The sequence below is a fragment of the Mauremys reevesii genome, unplaced genomic scaffold, assembly GCF_016161935.1.
Source record: "Mauremys reevesii isolate NIE-2019 unplaced genomic scaffold, ASM1616193v1 Contig70, whole genome shotgun sequence".
NCBI lineage: Eukaryota > Metazoa > Chordata > Testudines > Geoemydidae > Mauremys > Mauremys reevesii.
The window spans coordinates 79,670-93,848 of record NW_024100885.1 but is presented as its reverse complement, the minus strand read 5'-3'; the positions used below and the strand labels follow the sequence as shown (position 1 = coordinate 93,848).

Here is a 14,179-nt window from a genome sequence, read left to right as displayed (position 1 = left end):
GAGAAAACAGCCTTTAGGCCGGGCTGATTGGGGGAAGTGGCTGCAGCTGGGGCCATGCCTCAAGCTGAGCCCCGGGGCCTTATAAGAAGGCCAGGGAAGCCAGAAGCAACAGTCTCTCTCTGGCTATAGAGGGAGATGGGCCTGGCTGCAGGGAGCTGGACACAGGGCTGGGGAAAGGCTGAGGAGCTGGGGAGCTCCAGCCTGGAAAGCCCCAGGCTGCGGCCTAGCATTGGGCTAACAGGTCCTGGGGGTTGCAGAGGGCAGCCCAGGGGCAGGCCAAGGCAGCAGGTCCAAACCCTCCTTGCCTGTGATGAGTGGCTGACACTGCAGTCTGCCCCAGGACGTGGGGCTAGACAATGCCTGGCAGTAGCCATTACTGAGGCAAGGTGGGGATAGAGGGTGGGGGTTTCCCTGGGGAGGGGAGACCCTGAGAGAAAGGGGTTACTGCCGGGGGGCAGCACCCCATGTAAAAGGGCACCGGGTCCAGGGAGGGACACGGGGGCCAGAGGACAGGCGGATCACCGGCCTGCAGGGGGCGCTCTGGAGCCGGAATTGAGCTAATTCCCCGGAGTCACCAGCAGGAGGCGCCGCAGGGGTGAGTCTGACCATCTACAGGCTGTTAAACAATTTTCTAAGGAACAGGCTTGTAACAGAACATCATCGAATCACTGGACGGGAAGGGACCTCGAGAGGTCATCCAGTCCGATCCCCTGCCCTCATGGCAGGAACAAGACCATCCCTGGCAGGCGTTTGTCTAACCTGCCCTGAAAGATCCTGCCACAACCTCCCTGGGGAACGTATTCCAGTGTTTAACCACCCAGACAGTTAGGAAGTTTTTCCTAATGTCCAACCTAAACCTCCCTTGCAGCAGTTTGAGCCCATTGCTTCTTGTCCTGTCCTCAGAGATTAAGGCGAATAATGTGTCTCCTTCCTCCTTGTAACCTTTCAGGTATTTGAAGACTGTTGTCATGTCCCCTCTCAGCCTCCTCCAGACTAAACACACCCAGTTCTTTCAATCTTCCCTCACAGCTCATGTTTTCTAGACCTTTCATCATTTTTGTTGCTCTTCTCTGGACTTTTTCCAATTTGTCCACATCCTTCCTGAAATGCGGTGCCCAGAACTGGACACAACACTCCAGCTGAGGACTGATCAGCACGGAGTAAAGCGGGAGAATTACTTCTCGGGTCTTGCTTACAACACTCCTGCTAATACAGCCCAGAAGGATGTTTGCTTTTTTTGCAGCAGCGTTACACTGTTGACTCATATTTAGCTTGTGATCCACTATGACCCCCAGATCCCTTTCCGCAGTACCCCTTCCTAGGCAGTCATTGCCCAGTCTGTATGTGTGCAACTGATTGTTCCTTCCTAAGTGGAGCACTTTGCATTTGTCCTTCTTAAATTTCATCCTATTTTCCTCCAGATTGTCCAGATCATTTTGAATTCTCATCCTGTCCTCCAAAGCACTTGTAACCCCTTCCAGCTTGGTCTCATCTGCAAACTTTATAAGTGTTCTCTCTGTGCCATGATCTAAATCATTGATGAAGACATTGAAAAGAACTGGACCCAGAACTGATCCCTGCGGGACTCCACTCGTGATGCCCTTCCAGCATGACTGTGAATCATTGATAACTACTCCCTGGGAGCGGTTATCCAACCAATTATGCGCCCACCTTATAATAGCTCCATCCAGGTTGTATTTCCCTAGTTTGTTAATTAGAAGGTCATGTGAGACCGTATCAAAAGGCTTCCTAAAGTCCAGGGATACCACATCTACCACTTCCCCCCATCCACAAGGCTCGTTACCCTGTCACAGAAAGTCCTCAGCTTGGTTTGACCTGATTTGATCTTGACAAATCCATGCTGACTATTACTTATCACCTTACTATCTTCTAGGGGTTTGCAAATTGATTCCTTAATTATTTGCTCCATTATCTTACCTGGTACACAAGTTAAGCTGACTGGTCTGTAATTCCCCGGGGTTGTCCTTATACCCCTTTTTTATAGATGGGCACTATATGTGCCCTTTTCCAGTCTTCTGGAGTCTGTCCCGTCTCCCATGACTTTTCAAAGATAATCGCTAATGGCTCAGATATCTCCTCAGTCAGCTCCTTGAATATTCGAGGAGGCATTTCATCAGGCCCTGGTGATTTGAAGACATCTAACTTGTCTGTGTCATTTTTAACTTAATCTTTCCCAATTTTTGTTTCTGATTCTACCCCGTTTTCACTGCCTTCTTGAAATCAATTGTCTTAATTTTGCTGTTTTCCCTCCTACCATTCCTTAGAATCATGAACTTGTATCATTTCATGATCACTTTCACTCAAAACTGCCTTCCACTTTCAAATTCTCAACCAGTTCCTCCCTATTCATGATAATCAAATCTAGAACACCCACTCCCGCTTTCTCCGCCTTCTGGAATAAAAAATTGTCTCCAATACATTCCAAGAGCTTGTTGGATAATTTGTGCCCTGTTGTTTTGTTATCTCAACAGATTCCCTCCCCCCGCCCGGCTTTGCCGCTCCGGCCGTGCCGTGTTCCGCCCCCTCCCCGCTTTGCCGCTCCGGCAGCCCCCCCCCCTCTCTTTTTTTTGCTTGGGGTGGCAAAAATGCCAGAGCCGGCCCTGGCCTTCACCACAGGGGGCCGACGTTCAGGGCGTGGTGGGGCTAGTTGCCGTTGAGGAACCGCGCGGTGCGGGCCCACAGCCCCGATGCCCGGATGCGGTAGTGGACGCGGCCGTCCCGGTCGTCGTAGACATTGATCTGGTTCCCCCCAGCCCCCGCAGAGAAGCTCAGTGCCCGCCCGGCGCAGTCCACCACCATCCTGGCGTCATCCTGGACGCAGAATGGCTCCTCGGTGAATTTCTGCACCGCGAAGTCCAGGCAGCCTCTGAGCTCCTCGGTCAGCGCCCCCCAGGCCTGGAGCCGGCGCCGCACACTCAGCAGCTCGTCCACGCTCAGCGGCTCCGGGCGCACGGCCAGCCTGGCCAGGTACAGCTCGGCCGTCCGCGCCTCCGCGCTGTACCGCACGCGGTGATGGAGGAGATAGACCGAGATCTCGCAGTCCCCCTGGCCGGAGAGGAACTCCAGCGCCCGCCCCGCACACTGGACGCTCAGCCGGGCGTTCGCCTGGATCGCCGGCGGCTCCTTGCTGAACTCCTCCACGGCCCGATCGAGACAGGCCCAGAGCGCGTCGCTCGCCTCGTCCAGGCCCTGCTGCCGGTCCCGGTGCCTCAGGAGGTTGGCGATGGTCAGAGGCTCCCGGAAGGACAGCAGGGCGGCGATGTGGAGCAGGGCGTCCCGGAGGAGGGTGAGGACACCCTTGGGGAGGCTCGGCTGATGGATCATCAGAGCCGTGGGGTCCCCGGCGCTCGGGGAGGAGAGGCCCAGCGTCTCCTGGGGCAGCGTGGGAGCGAGGATGCAAAGGACGATGCAGACCAGCATCATGGCCAAGGCCACCACGAGACACCTTCGCAACAGGTGGCACATCTGCCTCCTGGCCCAGTCCAGGGGCCACTGGAGAAGCCAGGTCATGGCCCAGCTGCAGCTGATGGTCAGTGGATGAGCCATGGACCTCCAGCCCCCGCCCCACGGCTGCCTGGGGGAGGGGTCAACGCAACTCAGTGTCCGGACGACCAACTCAGCACTGCCGCGGCCTGAGCCCTAAGGAACGGGGAGGAGACTGGATCAGTTCAGGTGCCCCTCACTCCTGCCCCACAGCCCCCCTGCTAGCCCAGCCCTGCCCCCCCTCTGCCCTGCTGGTGCCCCTCACTCCTGCCCCACAGCCCCCTGCTAGCCCAGCCCTGCCCCCCTCTGCCCTGCCGGTGCCCCTCACTCCCAACCCGCAGCCCCTGCCCCCAGCCCTGCCCCCAGTTCTGCCGGTGCCCCTCACTCCCAACCCGCAGCCCCTGCTAACTCGGCCCTGGGCTCCCCACAGCTCTGCCAGTGCCCCACAGCCCCCTGCTAGCCCAGCCCTGCCGGTGTCCCTCACTCCCGACCCACAGCCCCTGCCAGCCCAGCCCTGCCCCACCCAGCTTTGCCTTTGCCCCTCACTCCCGACCTGCAGCCCCTGCTACCCCTGCCCCAGCTCTGCCGGTGCCCTCACTCCCGACCCGCAGCCCCTGTTAGCCCTGCCCCAGCTCTGCCGGTGCCCCTCACTCCCGACCTGCAGCCCCTGCTAGCCCTGCCCCCCAGCTCTGCCGGTGCCCCTCACTCCCGACCCGCAGCCCCCTGCCAGCCCAGCCCTGCCCCCCCCCAGCTCTGCCTGGGCTGCAGCTTGGGAGTGAGGGGCACCAGCGGATCTGAGGTGTGGGGGGGGGTCCGTGATATTCCTACCCCAGCTCTTCCAGTGTCTCCTGTTCTCTCAGCACGACGTGGTTCTCTGGCTCCGGCTCTGCTGCAGGATGAATTAACCCCCCCCCCCCCCCGGCGCCACTTCTCCTGTTAGTTTCAGTTTCCTTTCTTCCCCTGCAGCCGGAGATGGGGGGGGGGGGCCGGGGGCAGCTGGTTCCCTGGTCTGTCCATCCTCTCCCCCTTGTGATCTGGGTCTCCCCCTCATCGCCACCTGCCATGGGGGCCCCTGCCCCCCCTTTCCCCGGGGGGGGGGGTCCCAAACTCCCAGCTCCATCTGGCTCCCCTGGGATTTTCCATTCACAGGAGATCTGGCTTTTCTCCTAATCCGGTTTTGATCTGATCTGGAAAATGCCCCCAAGTTTGAGAGCCAAAGGCCCTGAAACGCAGGGATCAGAGCCCGGCTGACGGGGGTGAACGCAGGGTCTGAATGAGCTCTCCCCGGACAGGTACCGGGGAGGGGGGAAAGCTGCAGGCCCAGGCTGTGTTTACTGTCCATGAACGTCCCCCTCTGCCCAGGGTCCCGCAGACACAGCTGCATTTGCCCAAGTGATCCGCTCCCGGTTTCCACACCCCTCTCTTCGTGTCACTCGTTACAGGGGATGGACCAAACTATTTGGACACTGATATTTTAACTGCATCGTTCCATGTATGAACCTTAACGTGGGATCGTGCAGGTTACATCCAGCGAGTGTTTTCTGCCTTTTAAACCAGCCTTCTACTGCGGGATAATGTTCAGCATCATGCCCAGGTGGAGAGAGACTCCTTCCTTGACCTGTGTGTTAGATGGTTTTACTACTGGCTTTAATCCACCATGGACATGAATGCGGGCCGGGGAAACGTTGTTCTCTTTTCTGGCCGAGCATCGGGGAGAAGAACTGCTCTTAGGCTGAGGGCCGCCCTGAGCTGGACTGAACTTGCTGGGTGCCAGACACCTCTGAGCGGAAGGAGGGGTGGGGACAGGGGTGTCCCTGCTGGGAGGTGTGGAGTCTACCTCAGGGTACGTCTACACTACCTGCCAGATGGGCGGGTAGTGATCGATCTATCAGGATCCATTTCTCACGTCTAGTGTGGACGTGATAAAATCGGTCCCCGATCGCTCGGCCGTCGGCTCCGGAACTGCACCGCGGCGAGAGGCGGAAGCGGAGTCGATGGGGAACCCCTGGGCTGCCGGCGGCTCAGACTCCCGCTCCCTCCCAGCGCAGCGGCTGCTCCGTCCCACGTGATTCTTCTCATTGCCGGCTGGGGCGCCGGGGGCCGGGCAGAGCTCCGCAGCGCTGCTTAGTGCACGTGGCACGAGCCCCGCGATGGCCGACGGCAGGGATTCTGGAGCAGAGGTGAGCTGGGCTGGGGAGGTGCCGAACGGCTCCCCGGGGGGAGGGCTTCCATGGGGGGGGCGCCTCAGGGTAGGGGGGGGAACTGCCGTGGGGGGGGGCGCCTCAGGGCAGAGCTGCCACAGGGAGTGGGGGGGCGCAAGGTGGCAGTTTCGAGTAGGGCGTGAAACTTCCTTGCACCGGCCCTGGGTGTAGCCAAGTGCTAATCCAATCCAGGAGGCCTGGCTCCCAGCCCCCTGCCCCCCTGCCCTAACCCACCAGGCCCCACTGCAAGGTCACGGAGCTCACCCCTGGCCCCACGGACATGTCAGGAACCGGCTTTTCTTTTCCTCTCTCCTGGCCACAAAACCTCAAGAGCGAAAATCGCTGCTGCAGGCAGTGTACAGATGTGCGCATCATTCGGAAACTAAAAGTAACCGTCACGTGTTCTGGATGCAGCTAAATCTTCTCCGCTGTCTTTGATTCTGGGAAGAGAGGGAAAGCGCAGAGCGTCTCGTCTCTTCAGCTCGTCCCTGGCCGGGTGAGTAGCGAGATTTCTTGCTTTCTTGGTCTTTGTCTTTCCTTCTCGATTCTGCTTCCAACTGGCCTGAAGTGCATTTCCCGGTGGAACAGGCATATATATACCTCTTGCAAAAATTATGGCCGTTGATGATTCCCTCCTTAAAACGTCAAATCAGGGAGCGAAATCCTCGAAGCTAACAGCGGCTGTCTTGGTCGATGGCAGGGGTCCGGTCGGTAACCTCCAGAGCGAGGCTGATGTGCCCCGAGAGCTTGACGTGAAGAACCGTCTTCTACCGCAGGGAGCTGAAGTTCACTCGTGTGCTCTTGAAAGAGACAAGGTAGGCGAGATAATATCTTGTATTGGACCAAGTTCAATGGGTGAGAGAAACAAGCACTTTCGAGCCACACCGAGCCCTGCTCCGGCTCTGGAGATGGGAACCGGAGAGTCTGAACTTCTTACAAAGCTGGTTAAGCACCCGTGTTGTGCAGGGCATTTCTTCAATCCCGGGCAGCGGGTATCACAATCCAGGTCATGGCCCCACCTACGCTCCCCCTCTCCCCCAAAGCCAGCGGGGCCTCGGCTTGGGCCGGCAGCCGAGAGCTCGGGGCTCAGATGGCCGGTGGTTTGGGCTGGCCGGGAGGCCAGGGTGGCTCAAGCCATGGGTGGCTCAGGCTGGTCCCAGGGTTGGGCCGGTGCTTGGGGTCGTCTGGCGACCCGGGGGTTGGGGCAGTTTCGCCAGGGCTCCTCCGGCCATGAGGGTGGGGCCTCCGGGCTCTGGCGGGGGTGGGCTTGGGTGGGAGGAGCAGGGCTGGAGAGACTCGCCTCCCCCAAAAGGGAGTTTTCTAACACCTCCCATGTCTGTGGGGGTGACGAAGAGATCACAGACGAATCGATCGCTTTGTGAAGAGCGTTCACCCCCCGGTGATGTTGGTTTTGTCTTTTAGCATTTTTGCCCTCTGTGAGTTCCTTCGAGAGCGCGGTGATTGTCTGGTGGTTGGGGCATTTCACGCCCTGGCCGAGGTACCGCAGGGTTTCTGGTAGGCAGGTGTGGGACTCTTGGATCCTGAAAGGTGTGTTGTGGTGTGGGTGGGTGAGGTACTGCTCATCGTAGCAGTGGAGATATGGCTGCAGGCTTTGCCTCTGTTGTCCTGACCCAGAACTCGATGGCAAAGGTTTAAAGATCCAGGATCAACACCTAAGAAACATGCACCCAGGGTATTACAGAGCTGGATTCCCTTGTACCTGGGAAGCGGATGGGATGTGAGCCGATTTTCCACGCAAAGCTGACATGCGTGTGCCTCTCCTGATCTCCATGAATTCTGTTTTCCCTGCTGGTCTCTTTGGTCTGAAATAAACGTGCGTTTCACTCCAGCGCTTGCGAAAGACCCAGCAGCCAGCAGCCTTGCCACTGGGGTTCACTTCCCCTTCCCTCGGTTGCTGAAGAAGCAAAGTGCACGTCCGCACTGAGCTTGCAATCCCCAGGCAGCGAACAACCCCCGCTCAGCTTCGCTGATGGGTGCTTGTGTCATGGAAGCCGTCATGGGACAAGAGGGAAGGTCCTCTCCTGGGTGAGTCACTGTTTCAAAGACAGGAAGCAAAGGGTAGGATCAGTGATGAGCTGCTAAAATCTGAACAACCGGTTCCCTATAAAAAGTTCTGATTTAAGGGATGTGCCACAGGATGGATTTTTGGTACCAATAGGGTCACCGTACGGCCGTATTTTCCCGGGAGGAATTTTTAAAATTTACCACCCAGACAGTGATTTAAGAACCTAAAAGTCTGACATGTCCAGGAAAATACAGATGTATGTTAACCCGACCGACAGTTCTTTTTTAAAAAGATGGGGCTGAACTAGAAATGACTCTGTTTCACATGTGTGGGTCCCCGCCACTCCCCGGGGTGTGCTAGGGTGACCAGATGTCCCAATTTTATAGGGACAGTCTCAATTTTGGGGTCTTTTTCTTATATAGGCTCCTATTACCCCTCACCCCTGTCCCGATTTTTCACACTTGCTGTCTGGTCACCCTAGGGCGTGCACATGTGGGTCCCAGCTGCTCCCTTCCCCCCCTCCCCCCCCATTGAAGCAGGTGTGCAGGGTTACTGCCCTGAGAACTTGCAGGGCACCAGTGGACATGGGGCTGGCTGCAGACAGGGGCGTGGGGCCGGGCTAGCTGGAGGCAGGGAGTGTGACACGGGCTGGCTGCAACAGGGGCTGGCTGTGGGCAGGTGGTGCAGACAGGCTGTGGCGGGGCAAGGGGCTGTGGCAGGGGTCGGGGCAGGGGCGGCTCTAGGCACCAGCGGGCCAAGCGCCCGCTTGGGGCGGCATCCTGGGGAGGGCGGCATTTGGCTCCGGTTGAGCTCCTGCCGGCATGCCTGCGGCAGGTCCACCGGAGCCCGAGACGAGCGGACCTGCCGCAGGCATGACTGCGGCGGGTCCCGTCTTCCCGCGGCTCCGGTTGAGCTCCCGCAGGCATGCCGGCGGGAGCTCCACCGGAGCCAAATGCCGCCCTCCCCAGGATGCCGGAGCCGCGGGAAGAGGGGCCCCGCCGCGGGACTAGGGAAGGGCGGCGCAGCGCTCCGCGCTGCTTGGGGCAGCCTGATTTGTAGAGCCGCCCCTGGGTCGGGGGGTGGCAGGGGGCAGTGACTGTGGCAGGGGCTATGGCAGGACGGATGGCAGGGGCTGGCTCTGGGCAGGGGTGCAGAGGGGCTGGCTGGGGGCGGGGGCAGAGGCTGCGGGCGGGGAGGGTGGCAGGGGGCAGCTGTGGGCAGGGGAGTGGGGAGGGGTGCAGACACTCACACAGGGAGAGCGGCTGGGAGCAGGAGGTGGCTGCAGGCTGGGGGCAGGGGTGCAATGGGGGCAGGGGTGCAGGCAGGGGCTGGGGCAGGGGGTGCAATGGGGGTGGCAGGGCAGGGGTGCAGACGGGGCTGGAGGCAGGGTGACAGGGGCTGGCTGCGGCGGGGTGCAGGCAGGGGAGCGGGGAGGGTGCAGACACTCACACAGGGAGAGTGGCTGGGAGCAGGAGGTGGCTGCAGGCAGGGGCTGCAGACGGGCGGGGGCAGGGGGCAGGCAGGGGCTGGGGCAGGGGTGCAATGGGGTGCAGGGCAGTGGGTGCAGGCAGGGGGCTGGGGGCAGTGCGGTGACAGGGGCTGGCTGCGGCGGGGGGGTGCAGGCAGGGGGAGCGGGGGAGGGGTGGCTGGGGGAAGGGGAGGCGGGGGAGGGGCGCAGACACTCCCCCGGGGGGGGGGCTGGGAGCAGCAGGAGGCAGCCGGGGACCCACCAGGCAGTAGCAGGGGCCCCAGGGCCAGGAGGCAGCTCACATGGCTCCCGCGGCACAGCACGGCGCCCCCCGGCGGCCGGGAGGAGGAATTACACCCTTCCCAGCCAGAGCCCATCAAAGCTTCCCGCGCAGGGAAGCCGGTTAACAAGCGGGTCTAAAACCGCTTCTAAATTTAACAACCAGTTCGTGCGAACCGGTGCGAACCGGCTGCAGCTCACCCCTGGGTAGGACTGAATGGTCCGTCCTCAGGATGGCGAGAGGTAAACCGTAGATTCCCATGGGGCGTTCGTAATGATCACACGCCCGTGCCCCAGCCGCCGTCCTCCAACTTCGGGTAATTGTTTCCTGCCGCCTTGTGTTATTGACACTCGCACAAAGCCTGTGCAAATCAGGTATCAGCTCTCAGGAGCAAGTGGAGAATCCTGATCTGGTGATAACTCATATTTACACCGGAATAATGACCATGTGAGGCAAGGGGAGACTCGGCCTCCTTAGGGACAAGAGAAATGTCATTTCTATTCTTTTCAGTTGCGTTGCAATTCCGTATGGTTAAAGATTTTGGCCTGTAGCCCCTTCCTGAGCCCTCGACTTCCACCCCACATCTCTGCTGGTGCCCCTCAATCCAGAACGGCAGCCCTCCTGCTATCCCAGCTCGAGGTGCCCCTCCCAGCTCTGCCAGGGCCAACTCCATTTGTAGTAACACGCCCACCCTAGGGCTCCGTTTCTGAGCTGTCGTGAGCAGGGACGACTTCCCTCCCCAGAGCGTAGACTCGAAGTCTGTCTCCTGCAACGCTGGGTTCTTCAGCAAACTCTGAAGCGGCAGGAGTTCAAATCCAACCCGTTCTCTGAGAAGTCGCTTTGCAAGTCCTGCGACATCACTCGGCTGTAATTAAATTGTTCCATGACGGATTGATTTTCTTTTTGTTTTCAGGCCCAGCTGCAGCAAGGCGGGATCCCCTCGGTTAGTGAGCCAGGTTCTGAGTCAATTAAGAGGAGGCCAACATGGGTTCTCAGTTGGGCAAGACCCATCAGCTGAGCGCTGGTAGCCTGCGGGAGGTGAGGAGGGAAATGGAGTCCAGCGGCATGATGAGCGAATCGCTTGACGAGATCTTCCAGTGCGCGGAGGAGCATTTCACCAAGGAGCCCGACTGCGTGAAGAACAATGCCAAGATGACACTCCACTGGAACGGGAAATCGCTGGTGTTCGTGTCCGGCAGAGGAGTATGCGAAATTAACGTCTCGTATAAACAGGGCTCTGAGAAACCCAGCTATAATGTCACCTCGCATAGCTTGAATATCTTTCTAGGGAGGATATCGGCTGGCCTGAGGGTCCTGAGCCTTGCAAACCTGGAAGGAGCCCGGAGGAGCCTGGATGTCTGGGAGGAGACACCCAAGAGTCTGAAAACCTGCTTTGACTGCGCCATCCGGGGCTTCCGGAAGGAGCCCGCGTGCGTGCAGGAGAACGCGAAGCTGGTGATCCATTGCAGCAGGAGAAATCTGCCGTTCATCTCCGGGAAGGGCGAATGTGAGATCAGCGTGTCCTACAGTGACGGGAAACCAGTCTACACCGTCGACGAGCCCACAGGGGAGGTTTACCTGGCGCGGCTCGGCACCTGCCCCGCACCTCTGAACGTATCGAGTGTAGTGAGGGCTCGCAACAAATTGGAGTCTTTTGGGGTGATGACGCAGGAGCTGAGGGGCTGCTTTGAATATGCTCTGGAAGCACTGGAGGAGGCACCTAAGCGTGTTCAGGAGAATGCGCTGATGTTGCTCGACACCACCAGAGGCAGGATGATGTTCAAGTCTGGGAAAGGGGAGATTACAATCACCGTCTTCTCCATGAACGGGGAATTCACTCATGACGTCAAAATGCCCAAAACCAACCGCCCGCCGAGAAAGTGAGGAGGAAAAGAAAAGAAAATTGGAATTTGCCAAGAGGCTTCAACCTTCAGAACAGGATTCAACCTGAGAGTATCTTAGCTGGATCCCATTGTTGCCAACTTTCTCCATTTCATTGCCATATTTCGTGTTATGCTCAAAGCCCCCAGCTCTGGGAGTCAAGTGATTTCCTGGGAATCTCAGCTTTCATTTTTTTAAAAATGGGGGCTGCGTGGAAAAGCCAGAAAAGTGACACCAAAAATTGCAAAACCAGGCAGTAAATGAACAGGATGAAACATGTGTTGTTGTTGTTGTTGTTTAAAATCTCACCATTTTTAAGCCAATCTCATGCTTTGAGGGTCCTGATTCCTGATTTTTGATCACTTGGGCTTGGCAAGACTGGGAATAAAGGAGAAACCAACAGTTTTCCAAGGATTCCTTCACATCCTCCAACTCCATGTGTTGAGATGGTTGAAGTTCTTTTATAGAGAAACTTTTTTTCTCTCCTTCAAATAATATTTTTTTTCACAGAATCCAAAAGATTTTTCCCCAAACTTTTTTATTGAGAAATTTGTAGGAAATTAATTGTACATGAACTTAAAAACACACACAAACACACTTCTTTCCGGTTTTCATTTTCCATTTGTTTTTGGTCACCATAGTGTGATGCAGTGCAGAATGAAACTGACCTCTACATCTAAAACAGGACAGGTCTAAATTAGCTCCATTATTTGAGTTGCTCCAATTTTTTTTTTTTTGATCTCCTTTGCCTGAAAACCAAAAATGAGTTTTGAGATTGACACATTTTCCGCTGTTAAAGTGAGTTACACATTATTCAACTAGGAAAAAGAGGTGTGTTATTCACTCATGTCGAACGAACCCAAGTTAATTAACCTCTGTTACGAGCTTTCACTAGAGAAAAGTGTGTTTTTACACCCAGATAGCAATCCCAATTTAAACTCCTAGTGATGTCAAAGGATGATAGTTTTTACCTTGCCATAATGAGTTTAGATCAACCAACATCCCCGCCTAGTGGATGGAGTAGTGATGCATAGACAGGTGGAGCTGGTTGGATAGACAGATGGAGCAGCAGCTGGATGTTTTACTAATTGATTACTGAGCATATTCTTCAAGATCTGCTTTTAGGGTGGAGCATAACATGAAACATCCAAGCCGCTGGGTGCTTATTAATGACTCATGTTAAGAAAACACAATTAAGCCACGCTAGCCCTGTTAAAATCTTAGAGAGAATTGCTTGCAGCTTTGACTATATGCTGAATATCTGCTGAATATCGTCAAGCCCTGCTTGGTGTTTGCAGAGGGCTAAGAGGAAATGAAAAATGTGTGGTTGATTTTGAAAACATTATCTTATCTAGCTGCCTATGCAACTGCACCACGGTTTATATGACTTTGAAACAATGACATGTGCTGATGATGGGAGAATTTTAACAATAAATTTGTCCTACAAATATGATAGCAGCCTCTTTTCCCATCAGATTGTTACTTTTTAAAATTATTCTGCATTTTTAACAACTTGCTTAATAAAAACCGCAATAATTCTCTACAGATCAGAGCTTTCATGACGTTCACTTCTTAAGAGCATGGGATGGGGAGTGGGTTGTCCTTATGGTAGCCCAGATTTTGAAGTTTCATGGTTAAAATTTGGCTATCAAAGAAAGAAAATAAATCAGGGGCATGCCCTTTCTTGCTTTTTGTTAATGGCAAAAAAAAAATGCAAGGGCTTTGTGAGGGGGTGTATTAGGCTCGGAGGTCCTACCGCTCCCCATGCCAGGAAAAGAGAAGTAGAATTGAGTCCTCCAGGCCGCCTAGAGCGGCTGTGGGGAAGCAGCTAACCAGAGAGAGGCTGCAGGGAGCAGCCAATCAGAATCCAGCAGGCTCATATAAAAGGAGCTGCTAGCGAGGGCAGTTTCAGTTGCTGGCCAGAGCCAGAGGAGCAAGGAGTGTGCCCCTGGCTGGCTGCAGGGACTCAAGCAGGACTTCAGCCCGAGCCAAGGGTGAAGGTGCTGGGGTCGCAGGGAAGTGGCCCGGGGAACAGGAGCAGCAGCAGCAAGAGTTAAAAGGGACCCAGCAGGTGGTGGCTATTTGTAGGGTCCCCGGGTTGGGACCCAGAGCACTGGCCAGGCCCGGATCCCCCCCGTACCAGCTGCTAGATGAGAAGGGGGGTTTAAATGAGCCTGGAGAGGGAGCTGAAGACCCAGAAGAGAATCAGCCTAGGTCGGACGTGGAGACCCCAAAATAAGGCCGAACTGAAGCAGTGGCTCGGTGGGAGAGCTGGGGTCAGCCGAGGCTTGCCAGGGAGGAAGCCCCAGGGATGCTGCTCCACCCCAGAGCAGGGATCCTTCGAGAGCCAGCCCCGCCGGGGGCTGAGGATGGAGCTCAGAGGCCGGGATAGAGACGCCGATGGAGGATACGGTGGTAGGAGGAGCTCACGAGAAGCGAGTGGCCCTCACTGTGGGCTTCCTGTCTCCTTCCTCTGCTCCGCTCCCTTTTTAATGGGTCCCCACCCAGAGTCCTGGCACCATGACAACCGGGCTGCTGAGCAACCAGATATCACGGTGACCGGGCCTCTGGGCAACCTGGCGCCACCAGGGCCGGCTCCAGACCCCAGCGCGCCAAGCGCCCGCTTGGGGCGGCGTCCCGCGGGAGGGCAGCAGGCGGCCCCGGTGGACCTCCCGCAGGCATGCCTGTGGAAGGTCCGCTGAGACCGCGGCTCCGCAGACGTGCCTGCGGGAGGTCCACCGGGGCCGCAGACAGGTGACTGCCAAAGCGCCCCCCGCATCCTAGAGCCGCCCCTGCCGGCAGCCGCGGGGAGCCCAGAG

General features: G+C 57.0%; 1 protein-coding gene across 7 annotated transcripts; it reads left to right on the top strand.

Annotated features, from left to right (window-relative positions):
* The first annotated feature begins 580 nt into the window (after positions 1-580).
* On the top strand, positions 581-12,871 carry LOC120394628. Of its 7 annotated transcripts, none has more exons than XM_039518869.1 (5): positions 5,437-5,684; positions 6,120-6,201; positions 6,406-6,520; positions 7,128-7,220; positions 10,393-12,871. In XM_039518869.1, the coding sequence occupies exon 5, from the start codon at positions 10,464-10,466 to the stop codon at positions 11,361-11,363; it is 900 nt and encodes a 299-aa protein (XP_039374803.1). In that variant the 5' UTR covers positions 5,437-5,684; positions 6,120-6,201; positions 6,406-6,520; positions 7,128-7,220; positions 10,393-10,463; the 3' UTR covers positions 11,364-12,871. The 7 variants fall into 7 exon arrangements, with proteins under 7 accessions (XP_039374806.1, XP_039374803.1, XP_039374804.1 ...); XM_039518870.1 differs by having other exon boundaries at positions 7,128-7,253; XM_039518866.1 differs by lacking the exon at positions 7,128-7,220.
* Positions 12,872-14,179: the final 1,308 nt, after the last annotated feature.

Coding starts and splice junctions, on each gene's coding strand:
- LOC120394628 (XM_039518872.1), top strand. CDS start 10,464: ATGGGTTCTCAGTTGGGCAAGACCCATCAGCTGAGCGCTGGTAGCCTG.